At 37.2% G+C, this 27053-nt stretch overlaps 1 protein-coding gene across 2 annotated transcripts; it reads left to right on the top strand.

Moving 5' to 3' along the window:
- Positions 1–973: 973 nt before the first annotated feature.
- Positions 974–26197, top strand: LOC123744893 (transmembrane protein 135). 2 transcript variants are annotated; one of them, XR_006771264.2, is made up of 11 exons: positions 974–1250; positions 3558–3755; positions 4765–4895; positions 5540–5666; positions 6173–6327; positions 9985–10084; positions 10914–10994; positions 12190–12357; positions 14179–14319; positions 14917–15068; positions 23248–23382. XR_006771264.2 is itself a non-coding variant. In XM_045725118.2 (11 exons), the coding sequence occupies exons 2-11, from the start codon at positions 3615–3617 to the stop codon at positions 24000–24002; spliced, it is 1350 nt and encodes a 449-aa protein (XP_045581074.2). In that variant the 5' UTR covers positions 975–1250; positions 3558–3614; the 3' UTR covers positions 24003–26197. The 2 variants fall into 2 exon arrangements, 1 of the variants encoding a protein (XP_045581074.2); XM_045725118.2 differs by lacking the exon at positions 14917–15068 and adding an exon at positions 23864–26197 and having other exon boundaries at positions 975–1250; positions 23248–23414.
- The last annotated feature ends 856 nt before the right edge of the window (positions 26198–27053 follow it).

The raw sequence follows: 27053 nt of genomic DNA, 5'->3' as shown, positions 1-27053 counted from the left end.
GGCATAACAATGCCCAATACAACTACCAGAGGCCTTGTTCTAAACTATATTCGATTATATCTTAATGACAGACACCAATATGTAGCCATCAATGACATAAACTCTCACATTCTACCATTAACCACAGGAGTGCCACAGGGCAGCATCTTAGGAACTCTCCTACCTCTTACATACATCAATGTTTGGCCAAATGTTTCTAACATTCTTAAACTTATACTATTTCCTGACGATACTACCTTCATCTCCAATCTCAGATGGGACAGAAATTATTGGGCGCATTTCCTACCACCTAATACCCCCTGTCCACCTAGCAGTAAAAAGGTACCCGGGGGTTGCATACTGGGAAGAGTTAGTAATTCGACCTTGGGGAGACCTCGATATAAGCCTAATATATACTTTATGTATAAACTGGCTGCCTGTCCCCCGACAAAATGAATTGCAGTATTATCTGTTCGGACCCCACTTCACACACGCTAAATAATATTGTATATAATGATTTTAAAAAAAGGTCCACTTATGGTTGTCAACCAACAAACTCACACTAAACATAGAAAAGATATACTACATATTATTTGGAAATAATCATCAAACCAAAATCACCTTCAGATAGACAATGTTAATATTAGCATTAAAATGATGGGAAGTTCCTTGGCTTTTACATAGACAAGAAACTAAACTTCAGCACTCACATATAACACATATCGAAAAAAGTATTAAAAAATACTTATGGTATACTCACTGAAATCATATATTATTTCCCCCTGCTCTGCTTTCCTTTCACAATACTACTCACTAATCTATCCTATCTTACATACAGTATCTGTGCATGGGGTTCAACCACTGCAAATTACCTCAAGCCCATCATTCAAACAATTGATTTTTTTTATTCCATTCACTATTTCATTTTATTTCATTTTTATCCCATTTTGATTTTATTTTATTAATTTGTAAATGTGTTCGGTCAGCGTGAGAGCGAGGAATCGGACGCAGTGTTGACCTGAGTGGCCCAGGTGACCCTCGGGGGGAGGGGGGGACGGCCACTGCTGGCTCTCTCTCACTGACATATGCTACTTGTTTTACCTAAGTTTATTGGAAGAAGACGTTACCTACTAATCTTATCTACACGGTCTACTTGTGTCTGTTATCTACAGCAGATATACCCTGAAAGTGGTGATGGTAGACGGTGATACGTCTAGGTGTGTGTTGTGGTGCTCTCGGTCTGGGTGACGGTACACCCACCCACCACTAAGGTACTGATTTATCTCTCCTATTTTGTAACTTTGTGACACATTTATACACATGGAGGCCATATATAGGTATGAAAACTAGGTTAAAGCGGCCAGTTATTATCGGGTACACAACTTTTCCGTTTACATATACGGTAATTCAGTTATAATAATAATAATAATAAAAATCTTTATTTAGGTAAGGTACATACATAAAGAGATTTACAAAGTTTGTTGGCTTTATAGATAGAGTTAGTACATACAATGCCTAAAGCCACTATTACGCAAAACGTTTCGGGCAGTGTGCATTGCAGTTCTGCAATGTGTATTTTATTGTACTGTATTATTTAACCAAGACAAGCCTAACTCGATCAGATCGATCCTTCTCTAACAATATACAGTAAAAAAGTTATATAAATGATATATATATAAATGGTATTTGAACGTGCCCCATATTTTTTGCATAGTACTCGAGAAAAGCATGAATGGGTTACATTATTGCTACTTGTTAAACAAACCTACCATAACCCAACCTACCCAAATCTAACCTAAGCTAACCTAACAAAATAATAAATAATATTTAGTGTGTTATATATGATGGGCACAAAGTGTGATGTCACTCTGATGTAGTTTAAATGCAAATGTAGGTCTTAGATACGTCTGATATTATTTATGCTGATAAACTGATGTATTTGATACACTATTTTAAAGTAGGATGTTGCAATAGGAAGTGGTAACTATATAACCTCTGAATTTCATCCCAGATTACACAAACTGAAAAAACTATAAATGAAAAATAATTGTACAGTATTCATATTGTTTTGTGCCAGAGATTAAAATAGTATAAATGGGGTCAAGTCAGATTGGGAAAACATTGAGTGGAGTGCCTCAAGGCTCTGTCCTGGGACCTCTGTTGTTTACATTATATATAAATTGAGAGAGAAATAAACTCACTCAAAATCTCTTCAAGACAACCTACATACTGGTAGGTCAAAAGATTGGCAGATGCAGTTTAGTGCTGACAAATGTAAGGGTCTGAGGCTATAATGATAGTTACAGGATATCAGCTGGATGGTGTTGAAATTGCTGCCTTGTATGGGCCAGTAGGCCTTCTGCAGTTACCTTCATTCTTATGTTGTTCTTCTAAAGTCTGATTGTGAAAAAAGATCATAATCAGTAAGAATTTAAAGCCAGAAAATCAATGCATAAATGTTCAAAATAAGGCAGAGGTGGATACTGGGATTTATTTATAGGAATGTTAGCAATAAAACACCTTGAGGTTATCTTGAGGTTATCTTGAGATGATTTCGGGGTTTTTTAGTGTCCCCGCGGCCCGGTCCTCGACCAGGCCTCCACCCCCAGGAAGCAGCCCGTGACAGCTGACTAACTCCCAGGTACCTATTTACTGCTAGGTAACAGGGGCATTCAGGGTGAAAGAAACTTTGCCCATTTGTTTCTGCCTCGTGCGGGAATCGAACCCGCGCCACAGAATTACGAGTCCTGCGCGCTATCCACCAGGCTACGAGGCCCCTTGGTAATCCGTACCTGGTGTTATTCTTCAGTTATATCTTACTTTTATTAGGCTTTATTTATAGTATGCAGTTTAATTTTTGGTCACCATACTACAGAATGGACATAAATTCTCTAGAATGCATTCAGCATAGAATGACAAGGTTAGTTGCACAAATTTGAAACCTTCCAAATGATGAGAGAAAGAAAACGTTTAATTTATATTCGCTAGAAAAGCAGAGAGTTAGGGGTTACATGATTGAAATGTGCTAGTGGATGAATGAGCATTACAAGGGGGATATTAATAAGGTGTTAAATATATCAACATATAATACAACATGAAACAAAGGATATAAATTGAATAAACTTAGATTTAGGAAAGAGCTTGATAAATACTGGTTTTGCAACTGGGTTGTTGATTTGTGAAACAAATTAAACATACAGTATTTAATTTAATACTGTCTTATTCCCAAATAATTTTGTATACTCCTTCAATATCTTATATTTCATGCTCATGCAATTTTTATTAATAAATGCTTGAAAGGCAATAACTAAAGTACTGTACTATAATGAAATTTTACACAGAAATCATAAATCATTGCTGTATCAACATGTCTGCCAATTTCATCTCCATGTACAGTACAGTACTGAGAGAGATTATGTACTTATAAGTACAGTTCAAATCCGTACTGTACAGGGGAAATTAGTTTTTTTAGAAATAATATATTCTCATTTTAATACTGTACCAATACAGTATTCACATGTATTCTTTTAATGTAATAACTCATTGTCAAAGCTGAAGGTGAACTATCATTGTTTCAGATAAATTTCAAAATCTGCATTACCAATAATTTTGATGGCAATAAAGAGTAGTGCAATATGGGAGGCTTCAGTAAACTACTGCCATACACTTGTTATGAGCTTGGACACTGCTTCAATCACTCTTGTTGCTTTGCAAGTTTGGAAATATGCATCATTGGATTTATTGAGAGCTGCAAGATCTATGGACTAGTTTATTTGGTGAGTAAACTCGGTCTTCTCTTCAATATATACCAAATATTCCATTTTATCTCCTTGGTAATTAGGAATAACATACCAATATGTAAATATTTTTGTTTAAAAAATTGTGGCCTCTGTTCAATATTTGAAGAGCCCATTATGTATCAGTTTTAAATTTACAAAACTTTTGAATGGGACATTATTTACCTAGTTAAAAATCCTACCTAACAAATAGCATTTTCAAGGCTTGCATACAAGGTAGCTTCCCATATAATAGTCAGAACCAATCGATCCCCATAAACAAATAGGTCAGTATAAGGCTTCATTCTATGTCTTCTTTTTTGCTGCCTTCTTAGTTGACATAACCACACACCGTGTACGCCTCTCAGCATGTGCAGATGACATAACCCTGTACAGAAACTTCTCTAACAGCATCCCATTGCTTGGTTTGCATCTTCAATGTAAACAAAACTTGACCATCTCATTGACTGGGCACAGCAATTGGGTTACAAATCATTACTGCTAAAACCACTTTCTAGGTCTTTACCATAAATCAATTTCATCCAATTCCAGCATTTATTATAAATAATGCCCCATTCATTTTCAAATAAAACTTAAATACCTTTGTATGCTCTTGACTCTTTGGCTTTGGCATATAGCATATATAACCAAGGGCCCTGCTAAGACTCCTCATCCTTAAAGTTTTCACTAGCATCTTCTGGAGGCACACCACAAAATATTACTCTGCTTCTATACAACTTCCATCTAGATGAGCCAGTTCTGGTCCTAGTTCCTGGTAGGTCAGGGTGAATGTTGGAGGTTTGATGCTATTTTGAAGGGTTAGCTGTTTCAGCATTTAAGCTCAGAGAGCCTACCAGAATTATGTGTCTCATTATTTGTAATGCTTGAATTATAAATTAGTGTTGGTATTTCAAGAATTGCTATATTTATTCAAATTCTGTTATTTAAATACAGTAATAGCTTATTTTTTAATTTTCATCTCTAATGGTCATTATTGCTTTTCTTTCAGCTCACTGCACTCATAAAATCTCGGAAACTAAGCTTCGAATATGGACGGAAATTGTTAAAAGATTATATAACATCTGTGTGCTTTTTAACAGTCAATGCCTTTGGATACATTGGTTCCTTCTGTGTCTTAAGGTGAGCATGATTTTCATTGAAACATTACACCTATTATCACTTTAATTTCAGAGAATCGTGTTCCTTTTCCACCATATGTCATGGAAAAGTAAACTACAGTAAACTGGAAGATACAAATAGATTGCTGAACTGATATACAGTATACAAATATCAAAACTCTGAAGTGTAATACTAATCCTTATTTTACCTATTCAAAATACAATACTGTACAATATTGTAGATAAATGTAACTTACTAGTAGTAACCCATTTTCATAACAGTATTGTATACAAGAGTAATTACACCTATGTCTCGTCAATCATGAGGCGTGATAAGAAATAGACTGCCAAGAGAGGTGTGAGTTTGATGCACACTGTTGCGAAGGAGGGGGGCATAACATAGTATTGTATTTTTGACACATTCATTACTATTAATTCACAGTACTTGAAACCTGCATCTTTACAAACAAGGTCATATACTCAAGCTAAGGAAACAGAGCTGCCCAAAAAACCAATGAGCAGCTTTCTGTCCCCCAACCACGAGAAATCATTGGAAAACCAATAATAATAATTTTGATTTTTAACCTTACTTTCATTATATAGGTATTATATGTAATTAGTATTTTACTTTTAAACTCTTTTTAAGAAAATAAATGCTATTTTCAGGCACATTCTTGGTCATGTGAACTTCCTGTCTGCATCATTCCTGCCTGGTATGATTGGTAGTCTCATGGCTATAAATGTGGAACGACCAGAACGTAGATCCCTACTGGCCATTTACGTTACTAATGTGGTACAGTATTTTGATTGCTATATAGTATTTAAAACTCAAATGAGAATATGCATTTGTTGCTTAATATTATTTCATCCTCCTTGTAGTCCTTCAGAGATCATAGTATGTATCTCTTCATGGTAGTTCATTGGTATTTTTGCTTTATCTATTTCATAGATAACATTGTCGTTTTCCCACCTTTAGATGTCTGAGCCACAAGTTTTTTTTTTTCTCACACTATTGCTCTTGAGTTCAACAAAGTCATAACTACTACTCTTATTTCGTGTCCAATTCAATGTCAGTAAATTCTTAGGAAATGCTGCAAATATTGTTTAAATCATCTTATGGAATATGAAGATGTAGTCATATCTATATCCATACAAGTATATACAGGTCTGTATTTGTAGACGTCCTTTCTCCCAGTCTTAGAATATTGTGAAGATGTAATATATTTAGTATAAACTTATTACTGTTCTGAAAATAACTTTTGCAAGGATAGAATTTATTAAAATAAAGTTTTCTTGCAGGCATCAGAATGCTTGTGGAATGTTGCAGTGGGACATGGCTATGTGAAGGCCATTCCTCGAGGTGAAATCTTGGTATTTGCCGGGGCCATGGCAGTTTTAGGATACACTTTCCGGTCATCAAAGCCCTTTAGCAAACTAATGAACTCGATTCTTCAGTAAGTTTATTAAAACTTGTTTAAATATGGGCTTGGAAAAAGAATATGACAAAGTTAATAGAGAGAGATTTTGGAAAGTGACGAGCATGTGTGAAGTTGGCCGAGTTCTGTTAAGTGCTGCAAAACATTTCTATATGCAGTACAGTTTTTTCAATGCATGTAAAAGAATTAATAGTGTCATAAGTATCTGGTTTGCTATTAACACAGGTGTATGCCAGGATTAGGTAATGTCACTTTGGTTGTTCAAATTCAAATGTTTATTTAGGTAAAGTACATACATACAAGGGGTGATACAGATATTAATGAATTTATAGATAGAGCTAGTGCATACAATGCCTAAAGCCACTATTACGCAAAGCGTTTTGGGCAGGACAATATACAATATACAATTATACATGGATGGGGTTAAGAAGGTGGTCAAGGTAAGAATGTCAGAGAAATGCAGAGTAAGTGTACAGTTTTTACAGATGAGAATTATGATGTATGTATACATCTCCATTTATTTTATTATTTTTTATTATTTTAATGATGTATTTTAAAATAAAATTAGATATATATATACACACACACTAAAAGAATAGGGGTGGTAGGGGAAGAAAATATCAAAGTGTTCAGTGAGGATCCACAAGGTCTTCTCTGAGTACTCATTATTTTCTTCTCTGAGGCTATGGGTCCCTACACTTGCACCAGGGGTGGTACCCTTTTTATGTATACTAGATAATTTTTTTATTGTGTGATATATGACTTGGCCTAGAGTTCAATGTGGATAAAAATAAATTTATAATAGTGAAAAGAGAAGTTCAGTGTGTGAAATAAATATGAATGGTGAAGTGCAAAAAGTGATTGATCAACTTAAATACTTTAAATGTGTGTGATAAAAGAGGAATTAGTACAGTCAATGTTTGGTGTAAGGTGAGTCAGGATAGGAACATGTCGGGTGTAATGAAAACCATAGCTAGCAACTTAAGGATAGGAATGCTGTATATACAGCAAGAGGGCTGTATGGAGTAGCAGTGGCACCTTTGTGCAGGGATGCAAGATGGCAGTATGATATGAATGTGAAATATCAATATAGTAATACCAAAATAAAGTAACCCTTCAATAAACGTGTTTAACATCAGAAAAATAAAAAAGGAATGAAAAGATGAAGGAAATTTAGGAGTTCAAAAGTTGATAATCCACAAGATTGACACAGATGTACTGAAAAGAGCTGGGTATGTTAAAGAAATTGATGATTTTAAGTGAATTTGAGGGTAGGAACAGGAGTGGAAGGTCAGAAAGATAAGCAGACATGGTGAGGAGTGGATGAGGGAGCAAGGATTGTGTTTGAGCAATACTCTGCATATGGTAAAGGGACAAGGCTCGGTGGAAGCACTTTGTATGGAGGGAGTGAATGAATTTGTTTGTGATGTATGTGACAGTTCATGAAGAGCACTCCAGCTCTTCTCTTGGATGATGGTGTGTTAATGTGGGATGACTGCTGGTGTGGATTGAATGGTATAGCAAATGGACAAGGAATAATTTTATTTTTGTAATTAATTATGACGTACTTTCATTATACTGTACTGTACACTATTGAAAAACCTAAAGGCTGATACCTCCTCACCTCATGAAAGTGGGAAATGGGTGTAATGATAATGGGTGAATGGATGACAGCTGATAAAGTTTATGTAGATCTTAACTGCTTATATCTAAGGTTTTTATGTTGATTTGGAATTAACTAACAAGACAATTTGAAATCATAGTGTTATACAATTAGACTGACTGTAATTATAACTATCTAACTAAATATTTATAAAACAAAATTGATGAAGTAAGTTTTATATTTGTTTACACTGATCAATAGACAACTTAGAGATTAATCTGAGAGTTCCCATGTTAATTAATGAGTCAAAGTTAACCATGGATGAGCCTAAAGGCTAATCCACAAAAATGAATTACTGCCAAATTAGTAAGATGGATCTTTAATTTCGTATTGAACAAAAACCAGAGAGTAAGAATCATCAATGTAAAATCTTGCTCCCAGGGTACTGAACCTGCTCCAGTGTTCTTTCCCATTTTCATATGTCATTTACAATTACACAAACTATAACACTGGATCATCCTTTGCAGATGACACTGAACTATTTACAAGAGTAGAAACTAAAAAGGACACCGGAAACTACTAAACTGATGTAAACAAAGTCATTCTGTGGGCCACAGAAAACAACATTGTATCTGAAAAAAGTTCTAGCTTGTACACTATGATAAAAACAAAGTATAACCCAACCCATGTACAAAATAGTCAAACTATACTATAGAAAGAAAATGTAATGTTAAAGACCTGGGAGTAATCATGTCAGAAGACCTCGCTGTCAAAAGGAAACAGTAACGTACTGTAGCTGTCATGATTGTTAGGAAATTATTTGGGTTGCTTATAATCTCTCCAAGATTACTTTCTGAAGCACAGGCGAGAGAGATGCATCATAATTTACATTTGGAAAATATTGGAGGCACTAGTTCCAAATCTTTGCATTGAAAAAATCTTAATTGACCAGGAGGCATGGCAGAATATGTAAAATAGCGCCATTAAACTGCAGGGATGCAATGAGTACTCTTAAGAGAGAAGTTTTTATCAATATTAACACCATAAGAATTTTCATCCAAATTATTCCAAACATCCATGGTTCTGTTTGCAAAAGAAGAACTTTCACACATTGTTTCAACACTTGTTTTCTTAGCCTGAACCTTTAGTTTCTTGTTCTTGAAGTTGCAGGTTTAAAAATATTCCTTCTTGTCAACTTTGTTGATGTCTGTCATAATTTTTTTTTTCCCAGGGAATATTCCTGCGCGGGGCCCTAAGCCCCGTGCAGAAGGGACAGAAGTCCCTCAGAAGAGAAGTTGGGACAACTTCTGCTCTGTTGAATCAAAGTTGAAATCTTATTTGGTTTGTAAATGTGCACTGTGTTAGATAATGTTCCAGTGGTCTGTTGGGCATTTCTCCAGTGCTGACATTTCCTCTCATCTTCTGGAACCTGTAAGCCTATTTCCCATGCACATTGGTATTCAAGCCTGATGCAATGTAAGTGTACTTCTGTTGTTCTACTGCTCCCTTTCATCAAAATAGGTGGTTCGTAATTGGTTGAATTCTTGTTCCAACCCGCAGATCCTGATGTTGCAACTGTTGTGTTGTGGTCACGTGATGATCATATCACCTATTTTCCTTCTATCGACTTGCTTTGGCATATGTAATTACGTAAATTTTATTGCAGGATTAGTGCTATACTTGAGGTGAACCTTTTTTCCTGTAATCTTTGTGGGTTTGGGGAGGAGAAAGGAGTGTTTGTGATACTGGACAAAACTATCCATTCAGTAACTATCCTTAACCTGAATGACTTGGTATCATACTTTTCACACTTGACCATACTGTATATATAAACATTATTTGTTGGATACAAGAAACATTTGATGTGTTGCTATTGCCTTAGCCAAGGTCAGGATGGTGTCTTCCAGTCAGTTACTACCCTTAATCTGCCTGAGTGAGCATCTCCATCACATACATCATATAAAGACCTTTCTGTATTAAGGTTAAAGTTGGAATAAAAGTTTTAGAATGTAGTATGAAATAACTTTATCTTGTATTATATGTTTGGTTAATTTTATATTTCCCTTTTCCAGACTCATTTTAGGTGGTAGTGAATCAGGTCCGATGATTGTAGCTCGAAATGCGCGCGCACACAAGGAACTGCAGCATCCTCAGCCAAAGCAGAAGTCATGGGTTAGTTAATCTGCAACTTACTAATACGGTAGGCTGTACAATGCTGAGTGCTGTACTTGAAAAACTGCCTGAACATAAAAATACTGTACAATATATATATACTTGTTGATTTTTGTGGATTTCATTTTTATTTTCTTAACTTCCAGAGGACCAATGTGTCCATAATTTACAAGAGGGTTTCAAATCACTGGCTAGTTCTCAGAACTTTGTTTTCTGTCATTTGGAGCATGTTTAAAGTGCTTTGAAGTGTTTCTGGTGACCAGTTTATTACACCCTTACAATTGCTTAGTGGTTCATAATGGTGCAGAAAATGTAGATAGTTATACATAGTGTTTACAATGTAATAACAGCAAAAACAGTACGTTTCATTGTTCTAAGAATATAATATGGCGTGCACATAAGTGACAAAATATATTTGAGCATTCCGATGTTCCAAACATTTTATTGTACAGTATAAACTTAAATACACATAACTATCAACTTCAGTTATGTGCAATCACCTTCAATTTTCCTTATCATAAACACTAAAGGAAACCATTTAATTTATATATACATCATATTTTTTAAACTAGAGGTCAGTTTGGATCAAATTTGGAAATCTTTGTTTTTCTTTATGGTCACATTTCCTTTGAAAATTATTATAGAATATAGAAAAAATTATTTGGGCATGATTCGGGGCCTTAAGATAAGTTGATCGGTGTTGCTTATAGTGGGGAGGGAGTGTATTTGTACATGTGAACACTTGAGTAACCTTATTAGCAAATTTTTCGCCTTGAGTTTTGCTGGCTATACAGTATTTATTTAGTAGTGTTTTTATTTTTTCCACCAGTTCTGGAGACTGTCGTCACTGTTTACTCGCTCTCATCCATTGTGTCCTCATAAACGTGGCTGTCTTCCAAACTTTGTTATGGTGAGTTATAGAAACATTCTCTTCAATCATAAAATCATTATCTACTTTCAAATTTCATTTAGCTATTCATTGATATCTCTGGCCGAACATAATCCTTATATTTTGTGTGGCAAATATTAAGAACACTGCAAGGCAAATCCACAAGGGCCGTGATGAGGATTCGAACCTGCGTCCGGGAGCATCCCAGACACTGATTTCTGTGTGTACTGCAAGGCAAATTTTGCAGCAATGATAATTATGATAGTTTGAGATACAATATGTATCTTGGTATTTTCAAGTGATGGCTCCCTGCCTTAAATAAGGAAAAATAAATATATTGATCAATTTAATTTGCAATTAGAAAAAATCTAATCTGTGATGGGGGTAGTCAAGTTTAACATTTCTCATGAATTGCCAGTTATCCTCCTGGCCACCACCTCTGACTGCCAACACATAGTAGTGTCCACACCTACTGAAACACCAGTTTCAGATACCCTACCTTGAATCTTAGCTCATTCTGACTGATATACTCACTTGTATGTGCTTGCATGGTAAACTTTAGGTCCTGAACCCCATTTTTCAGTTATGCAGTACTGTACTAGTACTGTACTACTGTAAAACATCAGTGATTGTGTCATGCAGTTTACAGATATTTGCCAAGAACATTTCTCGTTGTGTCATGCATTCGAAGGGTTAGAACTACAGTATGATAAAGAATATATGAAAGATTGAATGCCATGCATTTTAGCTCTTTCTGTAACTACAATTAGGTAATTACACATGAATGGATGTGCATGAGAGAGACATGCACTTGTGTGCATTCAACATTCCTGATGATTTCTGATGCACTCCATCTCTATTGGACTTGTATTCATTATACTTTCATCTGCCTCTGATAACTATTTATAGATTTTCAGCCTTTCAGATTTAACTTGGCAATTCAGGTCTTATGAAGTGGAGGAGTGCTTTTGTGAATAATTGCTGGAGTGTGGCAGTGTTTGTTTATGTGAGATCCTATATTATGTTTGTGACTTAATAAATTGAGAGATTTTTGTAATAATTATATCTTCCACTGTATTGTTTCTCATTTAGTGAAAGTGAGATAAGGAGTAATAATGATGTAATGTACTGTACATTATATATGTATGTATGTATGTACTGTATTGTTTCTTTTAGAAATGGCATAGAAATTCATGTTGAATTGTTATTTCCTCAGATGGGTGTCCAAGGATTTTTAAAGGGCTTCCTTCTGCAGTTTGCAGTCAAATTCATGTCATCATTTCCAAGATTATTAAGAAGCCCATCAAAGCTCCATGGCTTGTTATTTAGCAGAAACAACGTCAATGCTGGTCTATTCTTTGCTTGGTTTATATCAGTATTTAAGGTGAATATTGATTAATGATATTTACAAAACATAATGGGATAGGCCTACATAAAAACTATGATTTTAAAGAATGTGAAAAGTTCCTTAACTCCTTTATGAGTTAAGATCTTTCATTATCTCATTGGGGAAGCTTATGCACCAGTGCAACAGGAATATTTCAGATTTAGCAGTCCCGTGGCATTAAATTTTTTACCCAAGAAAGTCAATGGTAAAGTTCAACCTACGAAAATAGTTGAGGATGACGATAGAGGGAAAAAAAAAGAGATAATTCATAGTGAGACAATGTGATGTCTCACTACAGACAACTGTTAAAACGTAGGGGAAAACAAGTCAATAGATAGATTCTTAGTAAAACAAGCAAGCAGTGAGCCACAACCAGGTCCTAGTGGTATACCTGCAAAACGTAAGAGTTTTGTAGTACGTAAGAGTACCCCAGAAATGTCATCACTGCTGTTAAATTGGAAGGGGACTTCCCTTCCAAACACTAACACCTCTCCTCTTGCCTCCTTCCTCACTGTCCTCCATATGCCAACAAGAGTCCTCAATAAAGGTAAGATATATTTTGTACTACAGTATGTATTGTACAAGTATAAGTACAGTAGTAGTATGTATAAAATCTATTTTTAAGGTAATACTTTTTGGGGGGTGGAATGGATTAATTAAATTTACATTATTTCTTGTGGGAAAATTTGTTTTGGTTTCTGAACCATTTTTGAGAACGCATTAAATTTGAAAACGAAGGTACCACTGTATATATAAATAAATAAATAACAATGTTAGGTTTAATGACAAAAAATTTCAGTGTGTTTTAGCTTTGCCAATAGCAACCTTAGTGGTTATGATACTACCATTGCTTTATTTCATTTTATTAATACTGAATCTATATATTATTTCTTTCGTGATTTTTTGTTTAGTACTTTACCATATACAGTACTGTATTATTTGTTTTATTTTATTCAGCAGTAATGATCTCTGTAATGATACTAGATGAATTATTTATAAATCTATCAAACCTATTGTCTCTTGCACTTTCCCTGCTGGGTACAGAATTATTTTTATCTGAGATTGTAATGTTTGTTGTATTTTGTGAATACCGTGCTCAATCTTTGTCTCAGTTTTGCCCCTTTAGAAATCAGGAAAGTGAATAATTTTGAGAAGTACATTTTGAACATTGGAAGACGGAGGCTCTTCAAGAAATGCTTGAACAGCAATTGTTGTGAGTTGGGCAAAAAATGAAGAGTAAACAACACACCCAAAGAGCAGGAGACGATGATATTTCAGTCTGTCCTGGACCATTATAAAGTTGATTGTGTAAAAAAAAATTATTCGTAAATACAGTAGTAAAGAACTACTGCTATTGCAGTCAGGAGCACTCCTGACCACTGCTTGACAGATGCTAAACTATTATAAAACTCGCCAGTTCAGTATTTTTGATGCTACAAAATACCAATGAGTTTTTATTTACACCCAGGCTCACCTTCTGCTAGGAAGTAATCTGATGCATAAAATCAGTTAATGCTGATTGCAGAGCAATGAAATTATTCTTATATCACAGGATGAATATCCCCAAATGTCTCATCAAAAAGGTTAAACTGGATAAACTTCCAACTGTCAATTAAATATTTTTAGATATGGTAATTTTCATGTGTAATGGTATACCTGTACTGTATTATAAATTCTATTTTAGTACTTATATAAGAATAATAATTTTTAATAGTATAAAACACTAATAAATCCATTTTGTATTTCGTTATACAGTATTGACATCGGTAGTATACATTGCACAGTTGTTGTATTTAAAATTAAAATTTGTGTGTGTAGGGGACGTGTTGCGCTGGGCGCTGGTGGCATGGGAAGGAGGCGCCATCGCACGGAGCAGTTGCTGGTGTGCTGTCGGCTCTTTCAATGTATTTCTACTCTGCCCCATCTATTGCACTTTATATTATGTGGAAAGTTCTTGAGGTGAGATTTTATCTGATACTGTAGTTTTTTTACTAGTAAAATTCATGGTATAAAAATTCTGTAGATTATTTATGTCTAGTGTATATTTAGTATATATCTCTGATGCCTTGTTCTCTGTCTGGCAACTGCCTATATCCTGGCACTTTCCTCATAGTAAAATAATAAAATAAAAAATAAAATAAATGTTTATTTAGGTAAGGTACATACATACAAGAGATTTTACAAAGTTTGTTGGATTAATAGATAGAGCTAGTACATAAAATGCCTAAAGCCACTATTACGCAAAGCATTTCGGGCAGATAGCTCACCTCAGTTTGTGGCAGTGATACTGATAAGCCCACACTCCATTAGTCAGGCTCCCAAGACTATATCTGCCGATCAGTGACAAATATCATTCCAAGGATTCTATATTGTCTCCTCAAAGGTGCAGAGACCATATGAGAACCAAAGGTCAACTCCCACAACATTGAGAAATATTCACAGAAATCAGCCACCATAAAAAAAAATGGAAATTTAATAATTACCAAAAAAAATAGGAAAACATCAGTGCTAATAATGTAATCACACCTAATCTTCCACCTCTTTCCTTGCCACCAGGTGGCACCCAGCCATGCTCGGGGACCTGGAAAGGTGAACCATTCACGCTTGATCCTACACTGAAAGTGAAGGGCTCAGAGGAGGGAAACAAGGGTGGATCTGAGAAGTTACTAAAGGCCACCTAGAAAGAGAGTTCATTACACTTAATGCAGGTACCCTCAGTAGCTCCCATTAGTTTCTTCACCATAGAGCCTGGATAAGAGAATAAAGAAAAAGTTTTCTTGTCAAGACACCTTGACATAAAATTAAAGAATTAAACTCAAAGAAAAACAGGACACTGGCCTATGACACACCCATACCCCACATGCTTCATGTGTGAAAGTGTCTGGCCTCCAGCCTCAGACAGACACCTTCTCTTTTTTAGTTATTGTTTGTAAATAACAGCGTAATGGATCCCTGAGACTCTCCACTTTTGCTTCTGTAATGTTCGCACTCAGATTTCACTCCATTTATGCTAACTCCCTGCCAATACACAAGATTAGCTTGTACCTTTGTAATCAGTCTTTCGTGAGGCACAGTACCAAAGACTTTGCTAAATTCAAGAGTTTCATTTTTGCATTTCTTTCCACTATCAACAACTACAAATATACTGGAAAAGAATATAAAGAATTTATATTCAGGAAGGCACTGAACCTAGATTTAAATAAGTCAGTGGGACCAAGCTACACTACCAGCTAGATTAGGGGAAATAGGCGTACGAAAGGCAACTGCGGTAGCACTTCAGGCATTTTTATCCTCATGCACATCAGCCAACAAATTATGTAGTAGGGAAGATCCTACCAGAGCGTATGAGAAACTCAGTGGGAACTCATGATCCAAAGTTCATCGAAGCAGGCAGTCAATGGGAAACCATTGCACACCCTTTACCCCGACCACAAGCCCCAAAAGACCACAAACAGGTTTGCTGAAATAGCCCCATAATGGAAAAGGCTGCCACAACAATCTTTGAAAATGCATCTGCTGAGAACAAAACCCACCTCCTAGCGGTAACAGCATCCCATGCCTGTGATTTTTTATTTACTGTGCCCAATGCAGCCCTGGGAACTCGCCTCAGTCATGATGCCCTCCACATTGGAGTTGATCTTTGCCTTGCCGCCCCCATCCTCACGGAATATAGGTGTATCTGTGGAAGTGAGATGGCAGACCAATATGGTCATCATGTCTGGTAAGTTGTAAATCACAGGGTAAGATTGAAAGACATGAAATCAATGCCAACATTAAGAGGTGCCTCGCCTCAGCCCGCTGCCCAGCACACACACCACCACCTATTTAGGCCCAACGAACCTCAGAAGCGTCCAGACTAAGTCACAATGCTTCCTTGGAAGGATTGCAAGCAAGTGGTGTGGTGTAACAGTGCTAGTATTTTGCACTCTTTCATTGTATCATCTGAGTTTTTCTATCTACCCTGTAAAGGTGAGAAAGTAAAGCAAAGTAAGGAAGAAAGGGAGGGGAGGAGGAAGGAGGGATAGAGCGGGGACAGACATGGATAAGGTTGAGGGGGAACTCGTCCATCTGGCAACAGAAAACGAGAGGCGCACGGGAAGAGTGGAGGTGGGAGAAATGAAGGGAGGAGGAGGGGGAAGGAAAGCTGGAATAGGATTAATTTAGGAGAAGTAATAGAGAGAGTAGGGAGAGTAGCCTGATTGTTATTCTATTATACTATCTATGATGTTATGCTGACTGATATTCTAAGATGTGCTGATGTTGTTATTGATGTTAATTTTACTTTACATGTTTTAATTCTAAGCTGCCACCACCTGCCCTTGAAACTAAATATAAATTCCACTTATTTAAACAATGCGACAGGAACACTGCTTAATTTAGTTATCTCTCACTTGTTCATCTAGATATCTCTAGCCTTAACTCTTACTTGAGGGGACATTGATTCAAAAAGAGGACTGAACAAAAGTCAAGCTTGTTATTCTACACATAGATATTTATTGGATCAAATTATTTCAAATCATTTCAATTTCCAGCAATTGATATTTAACACTTTGACATTCTATTATTTAACACAATATTTACCAAATTGAAAGGTAGGGGGGATCACCCACTCCATACACGCCCACACCATACATGGCTAAATGGTTCAGCTCGTCACCACTAAGACGCCCGATCACTAAGACAATGCAGTACTGACACTCTTACCTCACATATCGGACGGATACACCCTGAGTGTGCCTGGGGTGTCACCCGTCAGGGTGGGAAGACTGGCTGGTCACCTCTGTGCAAGGCGGTCGCTAACTGCCCAAAACACCTCGCTGGTCGAGCGAGGGGTGGGTACTCTCCCAAGCCAATACAACGGGCTCCAGTGGGACTACACTACACTACACGCTTCCATACTGGCCAGTACCTACCTCCAATACAACAAAAGCAGAGGTGGTGGCACTGCTTCTTTCAGGGAAACACAGAAAGCCATCAAATACAGAGGTCTGGCACACTGCTTTGTTCCGATCAGTTCAGAGACCCTCGGTTCGTGGGGAAAATGTGCTTTGAAGTTCCTGGAGGAACTGGGCGACAAATTGATAAGTTTTACAAAAGACCAAAGAGCGAAAAGCTTCGTGTTCTAATGCCTCGGTGTTGCAATTCAGAGGGAAAATGCGTGCTGCATCTTGGGCATGAGTCCAACCTCGGAAGAGTTCGAAAAGGTGTTTCACTTGCAACAGTGATCGAATCTGTGACTTTATTAATGTATCCCATCAGTGTGTTTTTCATTTTACTTGTAATGGTCATGTTGTGTATGTGTTAATGCCACATTTTGTAATCATGTGCAATAAAGTTCCCTATAAAGGTACAGTATATATAACAATATATAAGGAGGATAATAGAAGACAATGTGCGTGTCAGTGCACGTAAGAGCCTGACAAGGCTTCCCCGGTACTACATATTCTCTTCTTTGAGAATTGAGGGGTGCCTACAAATAGCCAGAGGTGGTACTCCCTCATATATATGTAATAAGAATTTATATAGTGTATATACTGTGTGTACTCACCTAGTTGTACTCGCCTAGTTGTGCTTGCGGGGGTTGAGCTCTGGCTCTTTGGTCCCGCCTCTCAACTGTCAATCAACAGGTAATTACCTAAGTGTAATTACCTAAGTGTAGTTACAGGATGAGAGCTACGCTCGTGGTGTCCCGTCTTCCCAGCACTCTTTGTCATATAACGCTTTGAAACTACTGACGGTCTTGGCCTCCACCACCTTCTCACTTAACTTGTTCCAACCGTCTACCACTCTATTTGCGAAGGTGAATTTTCTTATATTTCTTCGGCATCTGTGTTTAGCTAGTTTAAATCTATGACCTCTTGTTCTTGAAATTCCAGGTCTCGGGAAGTCTTCCCTGTCGATTTTATCAATTCCTGTTACTATTTTGTATGTAGTGATCATATCACCTCTTTTTCGTCTGTCTTCTAGTTTTGGCATATTTAATGCTTCTAACCTCTCCTCGTAGCTCTTGCCCTTCAGTTCTGGGAGCCACTTAGTAGCATGTCTTTGCACCTTTTCCAGTTTGTTGATGTGCTTCTTAAGATATGGGCACCACACAACAGCTGCATATTCTAGCTTTGGCCTAACAAAAGTCATGAACAATTTCTTTAGTATATCGCCATCCATGTATTTAAATGCAATTCTGAAGTTAGAAAGCATAGCATAGGCTCCTTGCACAATATTCTTTATGTGGTCCTCAGGTGATAGTTTTCTATCTAGAACCACTCCTAGATCTCTTTCTTTATCAGAATTCTTTAAAGATTTCTCACATAATATATAGGTTGTGTGGGGTCTATGTTCTCCTATTCCACATTCCATAACATGACATTTATTAACATTAAATTCCATTTGCCAAGTGGTGCTCCATATACTTATTTTGTCCAAGTCTTCTTGAAGGGCATGACAGTCATCTAAATTTCTTATCCTTCCTATTATCTTAGCATCATCAGCAAACATGTTCATATAATTCTGTATACCAACTGGTAGATCATTTATGTACACAATAAACATCACTGGTGCAAGAACTGAACCCTGTGGTACTCCACTTGTGACATTTCTCCATTCCGATACATTGCCTCTGATTACTGCCCTCATTTTTCTATCAGTCAGAAAATTTTTCATCCATGATAGAAGCTTACCTGTCACCCCTCCAATATTTTCCAGTTTCCAGAACAACCTCTTATGTGGAACTCTGTCAAAAGCCTTTTTTAGGTCCAGATAGATGCAGTCAACCCAACCATCTCTTTCCTGTAATATCTCTGTGGCTCGATCATAGAAACTGAGTAAATTCGATACACAGGATCTTCCAGATCGAAAACCATACTGTCTGTCTGATATTATATCATTTCTCTCTAGGTGTTCTACCCATTTAGTTTTGATTAGTTTTTCCAATACTTTCACTATTACACTTGTCAATGATACAGGTCTATAATTGAGGGGGTCTTCCCTGCTGCCACTTTTGTAGATTGGAACTATGTTAGCCTGTTTCCACCCGTCTGCTACGATTCCTGTACACAGGGATGCCTGAAAGATCAGGTGAAGTGGAATGCTGAGCTCAGATGCACATTCTCTCAGAACCCATGGTGAAACGCCATCTGGGCCAACTGCTTTGTTCTTACCGAGCTCCTTGAGCATTTTTTCCACTTCGTCTCTAGACACCTCTATGTGTTCTATGTTGTTCTCTGGAATTCTTATTGTATCTGGTTCCCTAAAGATTTCATTTTGTACAAACACACTTTGGAATTTTTCGTTTAGTGTTTCACACATTTCCTTTTCATCTTCCGTGAATCTATTTCCCATTTTCAACCTCTGAATATTATCCTTTACCTGCAATTTGTTGTTTATGAATTTATAGAATAGACCCGGTTCTGTTTTACATTTGTCCGCAATCCCTTTTTCAAAATTTCTTTCTGCCCCTCTCCTCACTGCCGTGTAGTTGTTTCTCGCATCTTTGTATCGCTGGTATGTTTGGGGGTTCGGGCTCTTCCTGTATTGATTCCATTTTTGTGTCTTTCGGTCTCTAGCCCTCTCGCAATTTCTATTGAACCAATCCTGTTTCCTAGTTCTGCATCTCTGTTTTGGTATAAATTTTTTTGTGCCTTTATCATATATTTCACAAAACTTGCCATACATCTCATTCACTTCCTTGCCTAGCATCAAGTCTGTCCAATTATACTCACTAAAAAAATTTCTAAGGTCACCATAATGTCCTCTCCTGAAGTCTGGTTTTTCAACTGCTTCAACCTCCTTATTTTCTTCCAGCTTATAACGCATTGCATACTTTATTCCCAAAAAGACATGGTCACTGGTGTACAGGTTCCTGAGCCTATTGGGCTCTATCATATCTACACTTGAAACTGTGTATGGAGTCAGCCTCCACCACATCACTTCCTAATGCATTCCATTTGTCAACCACTCTGACACTAAAAAAGTTCTTTCTAATATCTCTGTGGCTCATTTGGGCACTCAGTTTCCACCTGTGTCCCCTAGTGCATGTGCCCCTTGTGTTAAACAGCCTGTCTTTATCAACCCTGCCGATTCCCTTGAGGATCTTGAATGTGGTGATCATGTCTCCCCTAACTCTTGTCTTCCAACGAAGTGAGGTTTAATTCCCGTAGTCTCTCCTCGTAGCTCATACCTCTCAACTCGGGTACTAGTCTGGTGGCAAACCTTTGAACCTTTTCCATTTTAGTCTTATGCTTGACTAGATATGGACTCCTTGCTGGTGCTGCATACTCCAGGATTGGTCTGACATATGTGGTATATAATGTTCTGAAAGATTCCTTACACAAGTTTCTAAAGGCTGTTCTTATGTTAGCCAACCTGGCATATGCTGCTGCTGTTATCCTCTTGATATGAGCTTCAGGGGACAGGTCTGGCGTGATATCAACCCCCAGGTCTTTCTCTCTCTCGGACTCTTGAAGTATTTCATCTCCCAAGTGATACCTTGTATCTGGTCTCCTGCTTCCTACCCCTATCTTCATTACATTACATTTGCTTGGATTAAACTCTAACAGCCATTTGTTCGACCATTCCTGCAGCTTGTCCAGGTCTTCTTGAAGCCTCAAGCTGTCCTCCTCTGTCTTAAGCCTTCTCATAATTTTGGCGTCGTCAGCAAACATTGAGAGGAATGAGTCTATACCCTCTGGGAGATCATTTACGTATATCAGAAACAGGATAGGTCCAAGTACAGAGCCCTGTGGGACTCCACTGGTGACTTCACGCCAGTCTGAGGTCTCACCCCTCACTGTAACTCTCTGCTTCCTATTGTTTAGGTACTCCCTTATCCACTGGAGCACCCTACCAGTTACTCCTGCCTGTTTCTCCAGCTTATGCATCAACCTTTTATGGGGTACTGTGTCAAAGGCTTTCCGACAGTCCAAAAAAAATGCAGTCCGCCCACCCGTCTCTTTCTTGTTTAATCTTTGTCACCTGATCGTAGAATTCTATCAATCCTGTAAGGCAAGATTTACCCTCCCTGAACCCATGTTGATGGGTTGTCACGAAGTCTCTTTTTCTCCAGATGTGTTACTAGGTTTTTTCTCACAATCTTCTCCGTCACCTTGCATGGTATACAAGTTAAGGACACTGGCCTGTAGTTCAGTGCCTCTTGTCTGTCACCCTTTTTGTATATTGGTACTACATTAGCAGTCTTCCATATTTCTGGTAGGTCCCCCGTTTCCAGTGACCTACTGCACACTATGGAGAGTGGTAGGCAAAGTGCTCCTGCACACTCTTTCAATACCCATGGCGAGAATCCATCCGGCCCAACAGCTTTTCTCACATCCAGCTCCAATAGGTGCTTCTTGACCTCATCTCTTGTAATTTCGAACCTATCCAAGGTCACCTGGTTTGCTGTCACCTCTTCTAGCGCCGCGACATCTCCCTGTTCTATTGTAAAAACCTCCTGGAACCTTTTGTCGAGTTCTTCACACACCTCTTTGTCATTTTCTGTGTACCTGTCCTCGCCCACCCTAAGTTTCATCACCTGGTCCTTCACTGTTGTCTTCCTCCTGATGTGACTGCGTAGTAGCTTTGGTTCGGTCTTGGCTTTATTAGCTATATCATTTTCATACCTTTTCTCAGCTGCTCTTCTCACACTGACATACTCGTTCCTGGTTCTCTGGTATCTCTCTACTTTCTCTCTCTACTACTCTGTGTGTGTGTGTTTACTAGTTGTGGTTTTTTTTTTTTTTTTTTTTGCGGGGGTTGAGCTTTGCTCTTTCGGCCCGCCTCTCAACTGTCAATCAACTGTTTACTAACTACTGTTGTTGTTTTTTTGTTTTTTTTTCTCTCCCCTCCACACCACACACACACATACCCACCCCAGGAAGCAGCCCGTGACAGCTGACTAACTCCCAGGTACCTATTTACTGCTAGGTAACAGGGGCACTTAGGGTGAAAGAAACTTTGCCCATTTGTTTCTGCCTCGTGCGGGAATCGAACCCGCGCCACAGAATTACGAGTCCTGCGCGCTATCCACCAGGCTACGAGGCCCCCCGTGTGTGTGTGTGTGTGTGTGTGTGTGTGTGTGTATATATATATATATATATATAAACTGAAAACTCCACTCCCCCAAAAGTGACTCAAACCCATACTGCCAGGAGCACTAAGCAACTGGTGTACAGGAGACCTTAACCACTCGACCATCAGTGACCATACAAAAGATGATGGTAGCTGAGGCAATTTTGCCCATCATCCCGACGGCACTTTGATGGTAATCTTGGGCATGGTTATTTGATCAAATCACCTCACTTTGTGGGGCCATGTGAGCAACACAAATGCAAACAAATCTGAATGGTCCCCATGCAACTGAAAATAAATCACCACAAAGTGAGGTGATTTGATAAAATAAATATGCCCAAAATTACCCTCAAAGTGCTGTCGGGATGATGAGCAAATAGCCTCGGCTATCATCATCTTTTGTACGGTCACTGATGGTCAAGTGGTTAAGGTCTCCTGTAAACCAGTTGCAAAGGGCTCCTGGCAGTATGGGTTAGAGTCACTTCTTTTTCAAAAATATATATATATACAGTGGCACCTCGATTAACGAATTTAATTTGTTCCGGCACCAAGCTCGTCATGTGGAAAACTCATCTTGCGTAACAACAACAAAACTGTCATCAGAGGTGTCTGAGAACCAGTGGGAATGCTCATTAATCGAGCGAAAACTCGTCAGTCGAGACATGTATTCTGCGAGTGGCTTGGTCGTTACTCGAAATGCTCGTAACTGGAGCCGCTCGTCACTCGAGGTTCCACTGTAAATAAAGGGTAGATAATAGTGTAATCAGTGTTTTTCTGTGCATAGTATTTAATGTTGTATAATTTATATTATAAATCAACCTGCAGGGTGTGTATGAAAAGGGTTGTGATGAGGGTTACCTCCCTCGTATTCCCGGGTCTGTGGAACTGCTCTACTCACTGTCTACTGGTTATCTCTTTCACGTGGCTGTGATGGAGAAGTGTTACATGAAACCGTCTTACTGGCGCTTTCTCAAAAGACTAACGTGGGGCAGGTTAGTGAATTTATATATTCTTGTGATATACATAGTAGATATTTGCTCTATTGTCCATTTTATTTTATTAGAGAATACAGTATGAATTTTTACTTCAGTCAACCATCTAAAATTCAAGATGGTTATGTTCAAGCCAAATGCCAATTTTGTATATTTTCAGGTGGTTTCATTTACCGTTCCAGTTATTCCCCCATGTTAGTCTAGCACATGCTGTAACTATAAAAGTTCTTTTGTGTAGTCAATATATTTTGTTGTTGTTAACTTTGTGTATAATGATATACTGTGCATGTATAAGATGATAAATGTTGTAAAGCAGAGTATTATTTATGAGCTGTCACACTGAATTACTCCCAAAGGTATGGCATACTCTGGAGTCATTAAGAGTCAAGCAGTACAGAACTCGATCACTGGATGCAGGAATATTTTCAAATTGCATTCTTTATTTTCAGGTTGTGTCACTACAACCGTCATCTTCTGGCTCCTTTTGGATTGGACAGTGCTAAAGATTTTGAACACTTTTGGCCAAATTATGATCCAAATTTCATCAGTGAAGCTGTTAAAAAAATGAATCCAAATCACATTTCATAGCCGAGAGTCTGATACAATTGCAGAATGAGTAGATACAATTAATTGGTGCTGTATTGTTACATTTATAATGAAAAATGTTGACCATGTTATTATTTTAAGTTTTTAAATGTCCTTTCCTTTTAAATATTTCAAACTTTTCCAGTGTAGTATTTTGCTAATTAATTGTTTCCAGATAAATGTTAATCACTTTGATGATATTTTGGATGAAGTTTAAAAGATTAAAAGGTGAGTAATATTTGTTACATTTGACTGTTCAAAGTCCAAGGTTCCTAAACCAAATAACACCAAGACTCATAAAGGATTTAAATATATTAACTTTATAATAAGAAAGGAAGCAATTTACCAAAAGGTGTTATTTAGTGATTACTGTAGCCACCCAGTCTCGTATCTTACCATATTCCATGCATTGTTGGTACTCAATCCCCATTTTGTGCTGTGCTTACTTACTACTGTCAAAAAGTCCTTCCTGTTTTTTGTATAGTTTTTAATTTTTCTCAATATTCCCTCATTGCACTTATATTTTTATGTTTACTTTTTTTCTTTTTTTTTTCTGGCACATTTTACTCATTGTGCAATACAGTACCTTTGTTATCTTCTCCCTCTCCTGTTCACTTTGTACTGTATCTATAAACTCCACTTTTTATATTTACTGCTGTGCTACTTCCTCAGTACCCAAGGCACTGTGCATTTGCAGTAATAATAGAGTATCCTGGTGACCCCACTTGTCACTTGGGGGTTCTTGACCGACATGTTCCATAACTGCATTGTAGCAAGCAACAGCAGATTGAGTTAGTGTCCACTCTTCCCTTCCCCAATAATGTGGCAAAAAAACTTGAAAAGTTGCTTGTCACTGAGGGGAGACAAGTTGCATAAGAGCCTCGCAAGTAAATTAAGTTCTCTGTGGGCTATGTAGGTTCTGACTTGGGGAGTAATTAAAGGACATGGAGCATTTCATTTCACTCCATGCCCTGTTTTTACACCTGGTTAGCAGATGTTGAGAATTCTTGGCCTGAGCACTGGTGCCCTTGGGGTGGTCACAGTAGTTCCCAGTTTCCTTTACTATCAGTACCAAAATGATGGTTTTCTGTGATATCACTCTTAAGTAATACACTCTTATCTTAATTTCAAGTTGGTCTTTAAGAGCTAGAAATAGATGATAACTAATGTAATCTAATGTTACTATCAAATGGAGGAAAGTTTTTTATTTGAACACTATATATTCAGATTGAATCAAAATTTAATAATGTAAAAACAGGACATTCAACCCACAAATCAGAAAATGAAAAATTGATAATGTTATAGTCCATCCTGGACCATTTTCAAGTTGTATAATGATAATAACTTTATAATGGTCCAGGATGGACTGAAATGTTTTTGCACAATAAAGTGGCCGACAGCCGAAGCAGGTAACGTCAAAATGCCCTGGTGGAGTGGAACCAGAACACTGAAAACAGTAAAAGCTGCACTGTTTTAAAAGGTTAAATGACATTCCTGTTGTGCAGGAAATGTAGTGAGAGCTGCATTAATGAACTCTTTCATCATTTAGAGGCAGGAAGCAGATGGGGGCAATGGACCATATTGAAGGGAGTTTGCACACTGGTTGACGAATGTTTCACGACTGACGGAGTGGGGACCTGTCAGGTTTTGAGGTGATATCTTTTGGTCCCGAGCCTACTGAGCTGGAGTGCCCCTGAGATCAGATTTGTGGGTTGGGTGTCTGATCTTCAGTCATGTTATTATGACTCTTCATCTGCAATGTGAAAACAAGTTTATAATAGAATCATCTAGAGATTAAACTCTATTATCTTAAATTAAAATGCTAATTGAATCGGCAGTTACGAAGTTGAGCCATAACACGACACCAGTGTAAGCCTTGAGGAGAGTTATGACATGCAGGCGATTATAAATCAGACCAGTGGCCATTGCTGATGGTGAATTATCAGGTTTAATTCCTTTATGTGCAATAATATAACAGGTCTTTTTTTTTTATTTACTTTTGGTTATACAATAATGAGTACAATTGTATGACTAGTGGTGATCTATATAATGTTTTCTGAAATGGCTTTATTAAGTTGCTTTTTATTGTATGTGCACATTTGTGAAGCACTGTGATGTCTATATTTTGATGCTTTTATGATCTTATATTTATTCATATTAATGTTAGCACCAGGAATAAAGCAGTTTGTGTACGCTGAGTTCTTGCATTATTGATGGATGAAAAACAATAATTATTCCTTACAATTAATCAGGGTAAAATTTATATTTGTGGAAAATATTATTAGCATATTTTAGTTTAGCACTAGAGCCCTAAAGTGGTGGTGAGGTTACTTGGTGCTTCTCTATATTTGAGTAATTATTTGAGTAATATGAACTACCATAAATAATATGACCAAAATGCTAACAGAGATTTATGTTGTATCTGGAGTGTCAAGCATTATATTTCCTTAATACTTGCAGAGGCAATTGACTGGCTGTTTTTTCATATAGAAGAAGGTTAATATGTACTAAATGTTTGGGATAATATATAAACTTGTTGTTTCAGCAAGTATATTTTTATATTATTGAGTACAAGTTGAGTACAAAATATCTAAGAGTATGTTACTTACTGATTATATACTGTGTGTATGTGTGTGTGTATATATATATATATATATATATATATATATATATATATATATATATATATATATATATATATATATATATATATATATATATATATATAAAATACTGTATATAAATATAAATACAATATTGTGATGTTATACCTCGTGTGCATTAATAAAAATTTATTAAAAGCCGCATTGGTCTTTGCAATGTGAGAAATGGGAAAGCGTTAAAACAAACTCGGGAAAAAATATAACATTTACTTCACAATAAAAAGAAAGAAATAACAGAATTACAACAATGCTCGACTTGCTGAGATTGGCTGTTACATAATAGCAAAAGGAATCATTAAGTAGACACTTGAAAGTAACATTAATCAATTTATACAGCAAGAACAGTTTGAGGCTTACGAACTGTGTACACTTGAACCACCACAATCCGGGC

Source organism: Procambarus clarkii, chromosome 70 (genome assembly GCF_040958095.1).
Source record: "Procambarus clarkii isolate CNS0578487 chromosome 70, FALCON_Pclarkii_2.0, whole genome shotgun sequence".
Classification (NCBI taxonomy): domain Eukaryota; kingdom Metazoa; phylum Arthropoda; class Malacostraca; order Decapoda; family Cambaridae; genus Procambarus; species Procambarus clarkii.
Note: the sequence above shows the minus strand (reverse complement) of the source record. Positions and strands in the feature narration are given on the sequence as shown.